General features: G+C 37.6%; 1 protein-coding gene across 2 annotated transcripts in view; it reads left to right on the forward strand.

Annotated features, from left to right (window-relative positions):
• The window catches only part of SDCBP (syndecan binding protein), a 50,213-nt gene that overhangs the window by 12,080 nt on the left and 19,666 nt on the right, over window positions 1-18,467 (forward strand). Inside the window, exons 1-2 of one of the 2 annotated variants that reach the window (XM_077166831.1) lie at window positions 3,848-3,868; window positions 15,978-16,043. In XM_077166831.1, coding sequence (XP_077022946.1) covers window positions 15,993-16,043 — 51 coding nt within the window. In that variant the 5' untranslated portion in view covers window positions 3,848-3,868; window positions 15,978-15,992. Of the gene's footprint in view, window positions 1-3,847; window positions 3,869-15,977; window positions 16,044-18,467 lie in introns of those variants that run through there. The other variant, XM_077166830.1, reaches the window with a different exon arrangement.

Consider the following 18,467-nt stretch of genomic DNA (forward strand, 5'->3'; position numbering starts at 1 on the left):
GTCATTTTTCCTTCTAAGAAAAATGAACAACCAGTTGTACTTGAAGTCCTGTCCACTGGGCCCTTTGCCTATAATGCTTCAACTATCCACTTTCATGTAGTCCCTATGTATCATTTAGAGCCATCTGTAAACTAGACTTGAGTTTTCTTTTCTTCAGTTACCTGATCATAGAGCACTCTCTAAGAGGCCATAGCTATTGGGGCTGGGAAAGAGAAGGTAGTATGACAGGAGTGGAGGCTAAGGACACTGTGGCCACTTTCTTGTGTAACTTGTGCCTTTAGGGCCTACTTATTTGCCTGATTGTGTATATTCCATTTCCATTTGATGATGAAGTGCTATTGTGCACACCCAACTTTATAGTTTGGAGGGTCAGACAACATCCAGTTCATGATAGGCAACTCAGGTCTTATGGTACCATGATGGCTCATGATTAAGTGTTTGGTGTTTACTATGCCCTGGTAGCAGGTCAAAAGCTGTTTCTCCAAAGTAAAGTAGTAATCTGTAGAAAGTATCAGGGCTTTGCTTCGAAATCCTAAGGGTTTATATTGTGATGCCAAATTCTCCAAACAGCATTGCTATTTGCTGCTGAAATTTCATTGGGTATTTCTAGTATCATTGGATGCACTGGATCTTTGGACTCAAGAGATAGAGCATCTTTCACAGCTGCCTGAAACTGTTGCAGCGCCTCTTCTTCTTCTGGTCCCCACATAAAACTATTTGCCTTTTGGATCATTCAGTAAATGGGCTGGAATATGGAGTAATATGTTGCCTCCATAATTCAAAGAGGCCAACTAGGCATTATCCCTCTTTTTTTTCATGGTAGGAGGGACCTGATATAACAGCTTATCCTTCATCTTACAAGGGATATCTTGACATGTCCTATATCACTGGACACCTAGAAATTTCACTGAGGTGAAAGGCCCCTGAATTTTTTTATGAATTTCTCTCTCACTCATGGAACATGCAAATACCTTAACACTAAGTCTAGAGTAGCTACTACTTGTTGTTTACTAGATCCAGTCAGGTTAAGGGATCAATATAATGGGCTAGAATGATTTTTTGTGGAAGGGCAAGGTGATCAAGGTCCCTGCAGACTAGATTATATTATATGGCGGGAACAATTGATATACCCCCGAGTAGGATAGTGAAAATGTATTGCTGGCTTTGCCAGTTGAAAACTTTTTATGATCTTTGCTAAGAGGTAAAGAAAGAATCATTTGTCAAATCAGCAACTGCATATCCCGTACCAGGGAATGTGTTGATTTGCTCAGGCAGTGATACCTATTACACAGCAGGAGCTGCACTCAGTCACCACCTGGTTAACTTTATGGTATATCCACTGTCATCCTCCAAAAGCAGCCTGTTTTCTGCACAAGCCAGATAGAAGAGTTTAAATGGGGTGGGAATCAACACCACTGCATCCTTCAGTTCCCTGATGGTGTTACTAATCTCTGGAGAGATGCATTAATTGCTTTTGCTTTACTGTTTTGCTAGGTAGGGGCAGTTCTAGTGGCTTCCGCTTGGTCTTTCTTACCATAGTAGCCCTCACATCAAAAAGTCAAAAAACTAATGTAGGGATTCTACCAGTTGCTAAGTATGTCTCTTCTAATTACAAATTACTGAACTGGCGAAATAACCATAGAGTGGGTTCAGAGACCCAGTCTGAGAAGCAGCTGAGCTAAAACTCCATTAGTCATCTGACCTCCATAAGCTTGTTCTGACTGGTGGACCACAATGATGGTTTGGATCTTCTGAAATTAATGTCACTTCAGAGTCAGTGTCTAATAATCCCTAGAACGTTTCAATGTTTTGTTTTCCCCAGTGCACAGTCACCCTGGTAAATGATCATAGGCCACTTTGGGGAAGGCTAGGGAGAAGATTAAGAGTATAAATTTTTGGCACTGTAGCAGGGTCCTTCTCCAGGGGAACCTAGCCTTCCCTTCATTCAAGGGATTCTAGGTCTGTAAACTGACTCACGTATAGGAATTGACTGAGGGACTATGACTCTGTTTTTTAATTCAAGTTCGATTTAGTTCACTTGACCCAGAACTCTCCTGTTTATACAGATCAAGTAAGAATTTAGTAGACTGCCCATTTTTTATCACTTCTAGCCAATGCCATAGGCCTGTGAGTCCGACTGTTCTGATTACTGCTTTGACTCTGCCCTCCAGTTATAGTAGCCATGCCCACCCTGTCTTTGGCAATTAGGTAAGGTCATGTGGCTCCTTCCAACATAGGATCCAGTAATCCTCACTGTGTTTAAGGGTCCAAATTTAGTGGCAGCATTTTCCATGGTAATCTCTGACCTACAGAAAAGAGCAACCATGGAGCTCTTCAGGGATGATGGTACAGCTGTCACAAATATATGCCTCACAGTCTTGGTGAAAGGTGTGCCCTTTGGACATTACTGGGGTGGGTGAGCAGATCTTACATGATAAACCCACTCTTAACATTCCAGTCTCTCTGAGGCTTTGATCTCCTCATTTACATTATGGCAGGGCAGTTTTGGCATTTCCTCTTCAGGCAGTGTAGGCCACCTTTTGTTCCGTACTTCAGACAATCATCCAAACAAACTGTTAGAGCACTTTTTAATTTTTAAAAATTTTTTTTGGCAAATCTTCACACACATATATTCCATGGTGTAAAATCAGTGGCTCCCATATTGTTTAGTTGTGTATTCATCACCATGATCATTTTTTGGAACGTTTGCATCACTCCAGAAAAAAGAAAAAATTCGTATATACAATATCCCTTACTTCTCCCTCTCATTGATCACTAGTATTTCCATCTACCCAATTTATTTCACCCCTTATCCCCTCTGTTATTTATGTCTTTTTAACCCATATTTTTTACTTATCTGTCTATACCCAGTATAAAAGGAACATCAGACACAAGGTTTTCACAATCACACAGTCACATTGTAGAAGTTATGTCTTTATACAGTCATTTTCAAGGATCAAGTCTACCGAACACAGTGTTAGAGCACTTTCTAACCCCTCGAGTGACCACATTGAATACAGAATCTCTGTTTGGTGGACACATATCATTACATTCAGCCTGATCGAACCATTATATTCCTTCCACCTTTATCCCAGACCTTAAATTTCCATCCCTCCTTATATTCTCCTGATCTATGTCTATATAAATTGGGAAAAACATGCAGTTCTGTTTTAATGTGGTGTACCTCCTCATGGGTTGCACTTTGTACCTTACCTTTGGGGCATGTTGGAACTTCAGTCTAGTTGGACTGAAAGTAAAGAGGGGAAATGGGGATGGGTCATGAGAGGAATTAGCAGTGACTTGCAAGCCAGCTATCTCGGTATTCTGCTACACTTTCATCTGGTGAAACAAGATTACTTTTTTTTGGACAGAGGTGTTAGGGCTCTTAGGAGAGAGGCAGTAAGAGCTTTATCAGGTATAGCACAGTTAATCTCTTCAGGTAAGTCAAGATGGCTGATTCCTCAGGGCAGACCATTAAAGGTTTATCTAGCAAGAAATACTAGAATCTGAGGTTTTAATGTCCCCTCCCTCATCATTGTCATCCCATATTTCTGTATTTCAGTATTTAGGATCCTATTGTTATTTATACCTTCACTTTAACAGGAAACACTGTGCAAGTTTGAGAATTCAATTTATGTTGTAATTCAGCCACTCACACATTGAGATCCTAGATCTGGTTTTTAGAAATCTCAAGTCTATGGCTACAAGAAATAAGAATTTCTTTCAGGGTGCATGTGGAAACTTTTGTATCTCAACCTAAGCTGAGAATTTCAAGCCTTGAGCTCATGCCTTTCTTTAACAGTTGTATCCAGCATGTCAAGGAACAACGAGCCAACATAATTAAACTTTTTAACTCTACAAAGCTCTGGTGAGATATCAAATAAACTGTTGCCCATAGGCTTGCCTCTTTACAGCAATATTCAGTGGTAATATTTTGTGCCATGAGTAGCATGGCTTAGTGTCAGGACTGAAGGGAGGTGATGGGGAATTAAGAAAAAAAGACAAGAGACAAAGATATAGCTAAAGCTGGGACCAGGTGGGACTCTGCGCTCTGATGGAGACTCAAAGACCCCCAAGAGGTTTGCACTGTTTATTTTATAGGGACTAAAGAACGGGGAAGGAGGAAGCACCGCCTGAACCATCTGCTTCTCTGTGCCCTGATGAGTCAAAAGTTATACGTTTCCCTTAATCCCGCAAAGGATAGGCTAAACCAATTTAAAATTAGGCCTAAGTGTCACCCCAAGAGAACCTCTTCTGCTCAGATATGGCCTCTCTCAGCGGACACAGCAAGCAAACTCACTGCCCTCCCCCTCTCTACGTGAAACATGACTCCCAGGGGTGTGGACCTTCCTGGCAGTGTGGGACAGAAATCCCAGGGGTGTGGGCCTTCCTTCCCACTTCCTGGTAGTGTGGGACAGAAATCCTAGAATGAGCTGGAACTCAACATCAAGGGATTGAGAAAACCTTCTCGACCAAAAGGGGAAAGAGCGAAATGAGCCAAAAAAAGTGTCAATGGCTGAGAGATTCCAAACAGAGTTGAGAGGTTATCATGGAGGTTATTCTTACACATTAAATAGATATCACCAGTTTAGTTAAGGTATAATGGAGAGGCTGGAGGGAACTGCCTAAAAATGTGGAGTTATGTTCTGGTGGCCATGTTTCTTGAAGATGATTAAATGATGATATGGCTGTCGCAGTGTGACTGTGTGGTTGTGAGAGCCCTGTTTCTGATGATCCTTTTGTCTACCTTATGGACAGATAAGTAAAACATATGGATTAAAAATAAATAAATAATGGGGGAACAAATGTTAAAATAAATTTAGTAGATTGAAATGTTGGTGAACAGTGAAGGGAAGGGGTAAGGGGTACATATGAATTTTTTTCTGTTTACTTTTTGTTGCTTTTTCTGAATTAATGTAGATGTTCAGAGAAGTGATCATGATGATGAATATACAACTATATGATGATAGTGTGAGTTATTATGTAGCAAGAACGGAATGATCATATGATATGAATGTTTGTGTTTGTATGTGATTATGTGTCATAAATAAAAAATAAGTAAATTAAAAAAAAAAGTTTTACATGTTTCCCAAGGCCTTCTTCTGCCCCAGGCTCAAGGAACTTTGGAACATTTTAGTCTTTTTAGAACATCAGGTTCCTGTCCTACAGAGACAGCTTTGCTATATATCTGCAGCAAGCATATGATCTCGGCTTCATCTGCACCCGACAATTTTGCGTATCTCTATTGTCAGCTTATACCAGAGACTATCGGTGCCATCTTGATCATTTGAAGTAATCATTGGTGGCTTTTAATTCAATTAGATTAGAGAACCAATTCCAAAAACCCCAGAACCAACTCAGAAATCTCATCCTTAAGATTCTGTTTCTCAGGAACACACCTGGTCCTAAAAATCATTGTTTGTCGTGTACATGTGTATGTTTGTTACAGGAATTGGTTGATGTGACAAGTCCACATTCTGTAGGGTAGCCACATGTTGGGAACTCCAATAAGGTTTCAATGAATTCCCCAAGAGAAACTGGCAGGTTGAATTAGAATAGAAATTATTGTTTCTGACTGCTAAAATCCTGATGGGATGAGTCTTCTCATCACTGAAGGCAATCTCCTTTGCTGATTGTAGATATAATCCTTGACTAATGATTTAAAACTACAAAATACTCTAATAACAATAGATAGGCCAGTGCTTGTGTAACTAAACAGTTGGATACTGTAACCTAGCCAAGTTGGCACATGAACTTAACACTGTGTCCACTTTTTTTTTTGGCGTCATAGAACATATTTTGTTCACTTGTTATTGGTTGTTAAGGGAGCCCTGGAAAACAACTTCAGGTGGTGGCAGAATTGGGACTAGAACCCACCGTATTTTTTTTTTTAATCACTGATTCTGAAAATCAGTTTCATCACTGCAAGTTAGTTTTTTGTAACAACTCATATTAACAAACAAACATTATTTCAACTTAAACGTACTTTTTAAGGGAACCCAAAATGTATTAAGTAGTTTGAGAGATGAGGTGATGTGATGGCAACTCAGAAAATGATATCATTTCAAGTGATAAAATCTGGGCAAAATCTTTACCAGTATGTTCCCTCCTTTGTTATTTAGAGTGTTGTAGCTAAAAAACTAACAGTTGTTCCAAGATATCATACACAGTATAGGAATTGGGGAAGCCTTTGTTCTGTGTGCATATTTAATAATTTTAGGGAAATTAGCATGACATTGCCCTGAGAGGGTAGAGAGGTAGAAGGGTTAAGTGGAAAACTTGATTCTAAGGCAGACTAGTTAGGTATTTTTTACCTTTAGATGTTCTGAACAAACCCTGAAGCCACTCTAAGCATCATGATGCTTCCATGAAAACGAATGTGGAGTTTGTTTTCTAAGACCCAGGGATGCACTGAGCCCATTGCCCGTAAATAAGGCATAAAAAAAGTTGAGGTTCCAAAGGGTGTAGAGTGTGCCAGACCTGATTTGTGAGTAGATGGAGATTCCAGTTCCTCCCAGGGAATTAGACCATGAAACAGCTATTACAGTCAGGAAAGGTTGTGATCAGCCTTTGCTAGAGTACTAGATAGCAAATCTCTTGCCTGCTGATCTCAGGAGCACTGGGAGCCATACCTTATTAGTAGGCCTGGAAACAGAATTCTGTAAGTTGTTTGGGAGGTTTCAGTGAGAATAAAGTGAGAATCTTTATTGACATAATGTAACTATTTTCAGAATCCTCTAAATCTCATTATTTATTAGTCATTCTGAAGTTCCAAGCAAAATTGAAAGGATTACCTGAGAGTAGCTTAGTATTTTTCGAAATGCTTGGTATTTTTGACACTTAGCACTAGTTCAGAAATTTAAATATGACACACTAGTGAGTCAACACAGGCCTTCAGAAAAATAAATACAAGCATTTGTTATTTCCTGGAAGGGTTTTGAACAATTGTACACTTGAGAGATAGGAATGTCTTAATCTTTTCAATGAATGTTTTCAAGGTACATTGTGTACTGTATGATAAAATTGGTCAAAGCATTTAGCAAACAAGTCAGTTCTTTGAGTATAAAGCATGTGTGCTACATAAATAAGAAATTGAATGTGGGCCCTGCCCTTCAGTAGCAGAAATAAACATACTCTACGTAGCTATAACATACTGGGCGAAACTACCAAAGTGAGAGGAACAGATTATAGGATCATGGAGGCATCCTCTCAGAATAAATGCATGTGAGCTCATCCTCAAGGTTGACTAAGATTTTGATGGATGGAGAAGTCCTGGAAAGGGCATTCCAAGAAGAGGAAGCAGCTTAGCAAAGATATGGAGGCACAGAAGCCCACCACCTGGCTGGAGAGAAACTGAATAAATTAAGGCCAGGTTTGAAGTAAAGTGATTGAGGTTTTTGTGTTTTAGAAGACTGATAATAGTCAGTGAAGGTTAATGCATTTTCAACAAACCTGAAACTAAGCCTTGTTAAAAAAAAGTACTTGCATAGGAAATAAATTGGAGTGTAACTTTGTTATTTAGAAAAAAATTCCAAAAAGCCCTTTTGTTTTCAGTGGCTAGAGTTAGTAGGTACAGTAGCTTGGAATTATTTTCAGACAACGTTACTTAATTTTTGAAGAAAAAGGCCTCTGTGGAAAAAAAAAGTTATAAAACCACTGATTGGTTTTATCCAGTTCATTTTTCATGAGAAAAATGTGGTCCTGTAGTTGGCCAGTGGCTGAACTAAAAAAGAAACCAGTACTAGACTAGCAGTCTACATTCTTTCCAGTGCATTTAAAATGATTTGTTTATAAAAGCCTGGTTTACATTAGCGGAGTTTAAAGGAGCCTATCATGTTAAATTCAGAGAAAGAAAGACTGTTGCATCAATGGAATTTATGTAATTCATGTGCTTGTTAGCCATTTGTGTGTCTTTGGAAAAATGTTTGTCATATGTCCATTTTTTTTAATTGGATTGTTTGTCTTTCTGTTGCTGAGTTGGAAGAGCTCTTTTTTTGTTCTGTATAGTAAACCGTAATTGAATATATGATTTGTAACTATTTTAGCCCATTCTGTAGGTTGTATTTTTACTTTCTTGATAATGTTCTTTGATGCACAGAAACTTTTAATTTTGATGAGGGTGAACTGATCTTTGTTGCTTTTGTTGTCTCTGCTTTGGTGTCATATCTAAGAATCCGTTACCAAAACCAAGGTCATGAAGATTTGGTCTGTGTAAAGAATTTTGTGGTTTTAGCTCTTATATTTAGATCTTTGATCCATTTTGAGTTAATTTTTGCATATGTTGTGACAAGGATCAACTTGTCAAGATGTGCCTTTTATTGTACATATTGACAAGCTGATCCTAAACTTAACTTGAAAATTCAGGGAAGCAAGAGTTACCAAAACAGTCTTGAAAGGGAACAAAATTGCAGGACTCACTTCCTGATTTCGAAACTTAATACAAGACTTTGCAGTATCAGTATAAGGACAGGCACATAGATCAGTGGATTAGATTGAGAGTCCAGAAATAAACCCTTATATTTATGGTCAGTTGATGTTAAACAAGGATACAAGAACTTGTTCAGTAGGGGATAGAAGTTTTTTCGACAAATGATGCTCAGACACCTACATATCTTCACACAGAAGTATGAAGCTGAAGCCCTACCTCATACCAATACCAAAATTACACAAAATAAATAACCAGACAAAATGTAAGAGCTGAAATGATAAATGTCTTAGAAGAAAACATAGGTATAATCTTTGTGATCTCTGAGTAGTAGTTTTCAAAACGCTCTTCAAAAGTGGTTTCAGGATAGATCCCAGAGTTTGCCATGGGCTATCATACGATCCTCTCATATTTTTCCTTCCAGCTGCTTCAGGATATAGGAGGCTAAAGGACTTAAATACTTTTTTATCATCACAATCAACTTTTTTTCCTTCTTTTTTTTGTGAACAATAACTTATATACAAAAAAGCCATAAATTTCCAAGCCACAGCACCACAATTAGTTATAGAACATATTTCAGACTTTGACATGGGTTACAGTTTTACAATTTTAGGTTTTACTTCTAGCTGCTCTAAAATACTAGACTAATAATCAGTTTAATGATTCAGCATTCATATTCATTTGTTAAGTCCTATCTTCTATGTATAATTCCACCATCACCTTTGATCTTTCCCTGCCTTTCTTTGGGGTTCTTTGGGCTATGGCCATTCTAAATTTTTGATATTGTAAGGCTCTGTCACTAATATAGGGTAGGGAGACGAAACTATCTGATGTTCTGGAGAGGCTGGGCTAGGTTTCAGGATTTATCTGGACCAGCAACCCATCTGGAGATTGTAGGTTTCTGGAAAATTACTCTAGTGCTTGGAACCCTTTTCGAATCTTTTATATTGCCCTAGGTGTTCTTTAGGATTGGCTGGAATGGACCTGGTTGGGAGTTGGCAGGTTATGATAGGTAGCAAAGTCTACCTGAAGCTTGCATAAGAGCAACCTCCAGAGTAGCCTCTGGACTCTTTTTGAACTCTCTCTGCCACTAATACTTTATTAATTACACTTCTTTCTCCCCATTTGGTCAGGATGTAACTGTTGATCCCCGGTGCTAGGTCTGGATTCATCTCTGGGTGTACCTTAATTTTTAAAAGAACTCCACCAGTTAAGGTTAGACCAAGAGACAGACCATATAGTGATTTAAACAGGGAAAGTTTAACAGTGATTATTAACTGTAACTGAAACAGCTGAATGTATATATATATAATATATATATGGAAGTATATATATAGCTAATATATATGTAACAACTTGAATATGGACGGGTATAATGGGATTGGATGGTAAGGAATAAAGGAAGTTTCAAGTACATAGGAATAGCAGATTTAATAAGCATTTATAATTGCTAGGGCTGAGATAGAGTACCTAAGGAAGAGGTTGTCTTCCTCCTGGGGCTGAGATCTTGACCGTGTTTGAGAGAGCATAACCATGACCTGTAGAAGGTGGTGAAGACACTGAGAAGCTGTATGGATGGAACTTACCAGAAAGCATCCCTGTAAGATGCTGGGGAGAATCATCCATAGGAGCTGTTGCACCTTGCGCCTTGGAACTCACTGCAAAGCCACATGAAGGGGTGCAGGGAAAGCTATTCATGGGCATTGCCTTGCTGGTGGCAGTCTGTTGTGAAGCTGCTGGGATGAACTACTCGGTTGAGCTGTTCAGTTATGTTGGCTGCTGTGCATTACAGGAGCCTGGTGAGACTAGTATGCTAGACCCAGGAAGAGCAAACCCCTTCCTCCTCTTTTGTATTTCCAGTGCCCACTACTGACAGATTTTGACATCATACCAGCTGGCAAAATAAATATTTTAGACGGAGGCCGGCCAAGATGGCGGCTTAGTAAGGTGCGTGCATCTTAGTTCCTCCTCCAGAAAACTACTAAATAACCAGAAACAGTACAGAACAGCTCCCGGAGCAACAACAGAGACCGGACACACAGCGCACCCCAGTCTGTACTGGCTAGACCGACTGCGAGACTCTGCTGCAGTGAGATCCCCGAGTGATGCGCGTTTCCCTGGGCCGCGGCGGCTGGTGGCCGGAGCCCCTCCCTCCCTCCTTCCCGGGCCGGCTGAGAGTCTCAGAGAGGCAAGTTTCCCAAGCCGCGGTGGCCGGCGCCCCTCTTTCGCGGGCGGCTTCCCGGACCAGCTACAAGTCTTGGATCAGTGGGCTCCCCAAGCCGCGGCAGCCGGCAACCGGCGGCCCTCTCCTGTGGGCGGCTTCCCGGTCCAGTGGCAGGTCTCGGATCAGTAAGATCCCCAAACTGCGGCGGCCAGCGCCTCTCCCCCACAGGCGGCTACCCGGAGGGAAAGGAAAGAGTCTCCAACAGTAGCAGGGACTGAATCCAACCAAACACGAATAGTGGCATTAATAAACAAATTCTGACTACTAAAAAAAGGCCCTCAGCTCAGGCGAAACTGATCAAGGTGGAAGTCGCCTATTGGGCTAACTGAGAAAGAGGAAAGGGAGCAAAACAGAGCCTTCTGTGGCTGTTTCTATGGAGGCTTGGTGCCTCTGGGCTCAGCGTCGGGATTACACAGGTTGCAACTGCTTTCAAAACCTATGGGATGCAGCAAAGGCAGTGCTAAGAGGGAAATTTATTGCCCTAAATGCCTATATCAGAAAAGAAGAAAGGGCAAAAATTCGGGAATTAACTGTCCAGTTGGAAGAACTGGAGAAAGAACAGCAAACTAACCCCAAAGCAAGCAAAAGGAAAGAAATAACAAAGATTAGAGCAGAAATAAATGAAATTGAGAACATGAGAACAATAGAGAAAATCAACAAGACCAGAAGTTGGTTCTATGAGAAAATCAACAAGATTGATGGGCCCTTAGCAAGATTGAGAAAAAGAAGAAGAGAGAAGATGCAAATAAATAAGATCAGAAATAGAAGAGGAGACATAACCACTGACCTCACAGAAATAAAGGAGGTAATAACAGGATAATATGAACAAGTTTATGCTAATAAATACAACAATGTAGATGAAATGGACAAGTTCCTAGAAAGGCATGAACAACCAACTTTGACTCAAGAAGAAATAGACGACCTCAACAAACCAGTCACAAGTAAAGAAATTGAATCAGTCATTCAAAAGCTTCCCCAAAAGAAAAGTCCAGGACCAGACGGCTTCACATGTGAATTCTACCAAACATTCCAGAAAGAATTAGTACCAACCCTGCTCAAATTCTTCAAAAAAATTGAAGTGGAGGGAAAGCTACTTAATTCATTCTATGAAGCCAACATCACCCTCATACCAAAACCAGGCAAAGATATTACAAAAAAAGAAAACTACAGACCAATCTCCGTAATGAATATAGATGCAAAAATCCTCAACAAAATTCTAGCAAATTGAATCCAGCAATACATTGAAAGAATGATACATCATGACCAAGTAGGATTCATCCCAGGTATGCAAGGATGGTTCAACATAAGAAAATCAATTAATGTAATGCACCATATCAACAAATCAAAGCAGAAAAATCACATGATCATCTCAGTTGATGCAGAGAAGGCATTTGAGAAGATTCAACATCCTTTCCTGTTGAAAACACTTAAAAGAATAGGAATACAAGGGAACCTCCTTAAAATGATAGAGGGAATATATGAAAAACCCACAGCTAATATCATCCTCAATGGGGAAAAATGGAAAACTTTCCCCCTAAGATCAGGAACAAGACAAGGATGTCCATTATCACCACTGTTATTCAACGTCGTGTTGGAGGTTCTAGCCAGAGCAGTTAGACAAGAAACAGAAAAACAAGGCATCAAAATTGGAAAGGAAGAAGTAAAGCTATCACTGTTTGCAGATGATATGATACTATACGTCGAAAACCCTGAAAAATCCACAGCAAAACTACTAGAGCTAATAAATGAGTATAGCAAAGTAGCAGGTTACAAGATCAGCATTCAAAAATCTGTAGTGTTTCTATACACTAGTAATGAACAAACTGAGGGGGAAATCAAGAAACGAATCCCATTTAGAATTGCAACTAAAAGAATAAAATACCTAGGAATAAATTTAACTAAAGAGACAAAAGACCTATACAAAGAAAACTACAAAAAACTGTTAAAAGAAATCACAGAAGACCTAAATAGATGGAAGGGCATACCGTGTTCATGGATTGGAAGACTAAATATAGTTAAGATTTCAGTTCTACCTAAATTGATTTACAGATTCAACGCAATACCTATCAAAATCCCAACAACTTATTTTTCAGAAATAGAAAAACCAATAAACAAATTTATCTGGAAGGGCAGGGTGCCCCGAATTGCTAAAAGTATCTTGAGGAAAAAAAACGAAGCTGGAGGTCTCACGCTGCCTGACTTTAAGGCATATTATGAAGCCACAGTGGTCAAAACAGCATGGTACTGGCATAAAGATAGATATATCGACCAATGGAATCGAATAGAGTGCTCAGATATAGACCCTCTCATCTATGGACATTTGATCTTTGATAAGGCAGTCAAGCCAACTCACCTGGGACAGAACAGTCTCTTCAATAAATGGTGCCTAGAGAACTGGATATCCCTATGCAAAAGAATGAAAGAGGACCCATATCTCACACCGTATACAAAAGTTAACTCAAAATGGATCAAAGATCTAAACATTAGATCTAAGACCATAAAACAGAGGAAAATGTAGGGAGATATCTTATGAATCTTACAATTGGAGGCGGTTTTATGGACCTTAAACCTAAAGCAAAAGCACTGGAAAAAGAAATAAATAAATGGGAGCTCCTCAAAATCAAACACTTTCGTGCATCAAAGAACTTCATCAAGAAAGTAGAAAGACAGCCTACACAATGGGAGACAATATTTGGACACGACATATCAGATAAAGGTCTAGTATCCAGAATTTATGAAGAGATTGTTCAACTCAACAACAAAAAGACAGCCAATCCAATTACAAAATGGGAAAAAGACTTGAACAGACACTTCTCAGAAGTGGAAATACAAATGGCCAAAAGGCACATGAAGAGATGCTCAATGTCCCTGGCCATTAGAGAAATGCAAATCAAAACCACAATGAGATATCATCTCACACCCACCAGAATGGCCATTATCAACAAAACAGAAAATGACAAGTGCTGGAGAGGATGTGGAGAAAGAGGCACACTTATCCACTGTTGGTGGGAATGTCAAATGGTGCAACCACTGTGGAAGGCAGTTTGGCGGTTCCTCAAAAAGCTGAATATAGAATTGCCATACGACCCAGCAATACCATTGCTAGGTATCTATTCAGAGGACTTAAGGGCAAAGACACAAACGGACATTTGCACACCAATGTTTATAGCAGCATTATTTACAATTGCAAAGAAATGGAAATGGCCAAAATGTCCATCAACAGACGAGTGGCTAAACAAACTGTGGTATATACATACGATGGAATATTATGCAGCTTTAAGACAGGATAAATTTATGAAGCATGTAATAACATGGATGGACCTAGAGAACATTATGCTGAGTGAGTCTAGCCAATAACTAAAGGACAAATACTGTATGATTCCACTGATGTGAACCGACATTAGAGAATAAACTTGGAATATGTCATTGGTAACAGAGACCATCAGGAGATAGAAATAGGGTAAGATAATGGGTAATTAGAGCTGAAGGGATACAGACTGTGCAACAGGGCTGGATACTAAAACTCAGAAATGGACAGCACAATAATACCTAATTGTAATGTAATTATGTTAAAACACTGAATGAAGCTGCATCTGAGGTATAGTTTTTTTATTATTTTATTTTATTTTATTTTTTTATTTTTTCTCTCTATTATCGTTTTATTTCTTTTTCTGTTGTCTTTCTATTTCTTTTTCTGAATCGATGCAAATGTACTAAGAAATGATGAATATGCATCTATGTGATGATATTAAGAATTACTGATTGTATATGTAGAATGGAATGACTTCTAAATGTTGTATTAGTTAATTTTTTTAATTAATTAAAAAATAATAAGTAAATATTTTAAAGGGCCCAGCTACATTTTAGCAGAGTAGGCAATGAAGTGTTGATTTAGAACAAGGAGGCAATACATTGATAGCTGGCTCAAGAGCCTATGTCATGGATCCCAGCTGGCAATGTGGGACCTGAATCCTGGGATGAGCAGGGACCTGGTATCATGGGATTGAGAAAGCCTTCTTGAACAGAATAGTAAGAGAGGAGTGAGACAAAATAGTTTTTGTCTGAGAGATTTCAGACAGAGTCAAGGTTATTCTTAGGCATTATGTAGAGAGCTGTTTTTAGTTTATGGTGTTTTGGCTGAACAGAATTACCTGAAGCTGTTGAAATATATTCCAGTAGCCTTGACTTTTGAAGTTGATAGTGTATTACATAACTTTTACAACGTGACTGTGAAAACCTTTTGTGATGCTTCTTTAACCAGGATATGGACAGATGAATAAAAAGATAAGGGGAAAAATAATGGGGATAAGGTGTAAAAAAAAAAAGGGTAGATTAAAATACTAGTAGTCAATGAGAAGGAGGGGTAAGGGGTATGGGATATATGAATTTTTTCTTTTTTTCTGAAATGATGCAGATGTCCTAAAAATGATCATAGTAATGAATAGCAACTATGTAATGATACTGTGAGCCATTGTTTGTATACTGTGAATGGACTGTGTGAAGATTTTTCAATAAAACTGTTTTTTTTTAAAAAAAGAACGTATATCAAACCCTCTACCGATTTGGGATATATTTTGTTTTGTTGGATTTATTGAGAGTAATCATCATGCATTCATGTTACAATAATTAAACAAACTTTCAAAGTAAGTTTTTAACGTGTCCTTGTAATACTTCTAGAGAATTAAAAAAAATACAGAAAGCAATTCATAATATAAAACCGAATAATACAGAAGTTTTAAGTGAAAATTTCCCTCTTAACTTTTCCTTACCCAGTTGTGTCTTCTGAAGATAAAACTATTATAATGGTTGGTGTGTATTATTGTGTGTGTGTGTATCTGTGTGTGTGTATACATACATCTTTACTGATGGGATTTCCTATGTAAATACTGTACATGAGTTGCTTTTAGGTTTTTGTTTCTCAAGGGAAGTGTTTCTGTAGTGCTGAAAGCGCATTGCACTAAGAGTAGTCTTGTAATCCTGGCTAAGCACTTTTATAAGCTAAGACAGGGTACACACCTGTTCACTTTTATTTTCTAAACTTCTGAAATGAAGGGAGTTTTGCTTGAAGGGAAGTTTAAAATATATTACTGATATAGTTCAACAGTGGTAGTAGCATAGAGAGAATTTAGTAGCCCTAAAAGGTCATTTAGAACTTGGGATATGATCTGGAAGTTCCTATTTTTTCATGAGTACTACAGTATATATGTTCCTTATTGTGTTAAACATTTGCTATAACATATTAATGAATATGTTGCTGGCTACTCATATTTAAATTTCAGTGATATTTGAATCATATAATTTCTTTCTTTCTTTTTTTTTTTCCTTTAGAAAAATCCTGCAAAAATGTCTTTGTATCCATCTCTTGAAGACCTGAAAGTAGACAAAGTAATTCAGGTATGTTTAAGTATATTTTTATTATTGCTTGAATACTGTGCCATACGCTTTCATTATAGAATTGAAGTGAGAAGCTTAAATAGCAAATCTATTTGTTAATTTTTATACTCATAAACCTTTTGTTCAATTTCATTGATTACAGACTAAAATGTTATAGAAAAGCTAATAATTCTTTTCCATTTTATTGTGTGTGATCTAAGGGGCTTTATTTCTTTAAAATTAGATCTAGGCTCTGAGCTAGCTGATTTTATGACTTATTACATAAAACATATTTAAGTTGAAGTGATTTCAGGCATTTTAAATGTTCCTCGTTCTCTGTGAAATTAGTACATTTTTGTTTTGATCAGTCTTGAAAATGGTTCTTTGCCTCATCTTTGAATTGAAGTTAAACATTACAGAAATAATCAAGTATATGTTGTTTTTAGAAGTGTAGTAGTATAAAAGCACAACACAAGCATTAGTGATTTATTTCCTTTAGATATACAGTGGGCATTTTACTTATTGCTCTAAATGACTGTTAGAGATTATGGTATTTATACTTCATTTAAGTAGAAAATTTTTGTAGTTCTTCATGTAAGTGTTGCCTTTGAAGATAATTGCTTCTGCTTAAGAGGGAAGTTTGGGTTTGCTATCAGCTTTTCTTGCTCTTTTGAGAATTTTATTACTCTTTAACTGGGAATTATTTATTGTATATAATGAACTCGTCTTTTTTAGTTTACTTTCAACTGATTTCTTTAAACTCAGAATCTATTCTAGGTGTTGTTTATGGCAAGGTAAACCAAATTCCTTCTTGATATTCTTTATTAAAAAAAATTTTTTTATTTACCTTGTGTCTGATCCCCCCTTTATCTAGGGTATGAACAGATGAGTTAAAAATATGGTTAAATAAACAATAGGAGGAACAAAGATTAAAATATATTGAGTAGCTGGAAATACTAGTCGTTAATGAGAGGGAGGGTTAAGGGTATGGTGTGTATGAGTTTTTTCTTTTTATTTCTTTTTCTGGAATGATACAAATGCTCTAAAAAATGATAATGGTAATGAATACACAACTATTTGATGATATTTTGAGCCAGTGATTGTTCGCCAGGTATGGACTGTTTGCATGTTAAGAATGTTTGTGTTCATATGTTGCTTTATCAATAAAAATATTTTTAAAAGTTTTTAATGATAGATGTGATAACTTTTGTGTTGCTTAGTATTTCAGAGCTTCTAATCTTAAAGATTATTTTACTTGAGACCTTGCCCTCATTTACTGTAAAGTGAAATTTACTTCCTAATAATTGATCATTGAGCAGAAGAGTGTATATGGAATCTTAAGCAACCTCAAGAATACAGATGTTTTAGGCAAGATGTCAGCCTTACAGGGATGAGAGAAACAACCAGAAAAGTTACAGTAACATATGTTACTGTAACTTTTTATTGCTAAACCTTTTAGCAAGGGATAGACACACTCTTATATGGGGAGATTGTGAACACAGATTGTCCCTAATAGATTCAGTACAGATATTAAAATGTGGTGTGTAACGTGTCTAAAATCTGCTGTCAAGGCTTTGATGCCTTGCAGTTTTAAGTGGCCTGTTTAGTCATCAGAAGTGTTTAATATTAATTTCTTCAGCATTTTGTCCATGCTTTTCTCATGTGATTTTTATTTCCACAGCTCATCTGAATAAGTACACTTTTTTTAAAAAAAGCTTTTATCTGAATGTTTAGCTTTTCACGATAACCACTAAGCCTGACATCAATACATTAAGTGATATGGATTGATGAAAGACTAACGTTTTCTCTGTATTCATGCTTTTTTTGGCATTATGGTTTTCAGCAGAAACTTTTCTTTTTGAAAATAGAAAAAGGAAAGAGTTGATATTGACAAATGTGGGCTTGGAAAACAAAGAGGATATACTTTGCATCTACATTCAATAACCTCTTTAAGGAGAAGCAGATTAAATAGAGAAGCAAATTAAATGGATATTTCCATTAGAGTACTTTTTATGTTCAGTGCAGAAAACTGAGTGCTAGGAGATAAAACAATGAGTATTGAGAAAATGTGGTTCTTGTATTGTCACTTGTATTAGCTGGACTCAGAAAAATTCCTAGCATAATAAAATCTTGGATTGTGGTTTTTTTTTGCTTCATTTTCTAAGGTGGGTAATATTTATGATAGCTTTTGTTCTTGAGATGCCCCTGTAAAGCTACTCCAGAGGAAAATAGCATCCCATTTCTCAACTTCTGGCCTTCTACACCACACAAAGCTAAATTACAGCAGTGAAATGGCAGTTTATATTCCATAACCCGTTTTACAATAGCCATTAGGCTGTGGCTTTCAGCATTGTATAATTCTTGAATATCCAGCCATTCCAAATCCTAATAGGAGCCTTTGGTTTCTCTACCTATACCAAAGAAGTTTTTAAGAAACAATAATAA

This window comes from Tamandua tetradactyla, chromosome 6, assembly GCF_023851605.1.
Source record: "Tamandua tetradactyla isolate mTamTet1 chromosome 6, mTamTet1.pri, whole genome shotgun sequence".
Lineage (NCBI taxonomy): Eukaryota > Metazoa > Chordata > Mammalia > Pilosa > Myrmecophagidae > Tamandua > Tamandua tetradactyla.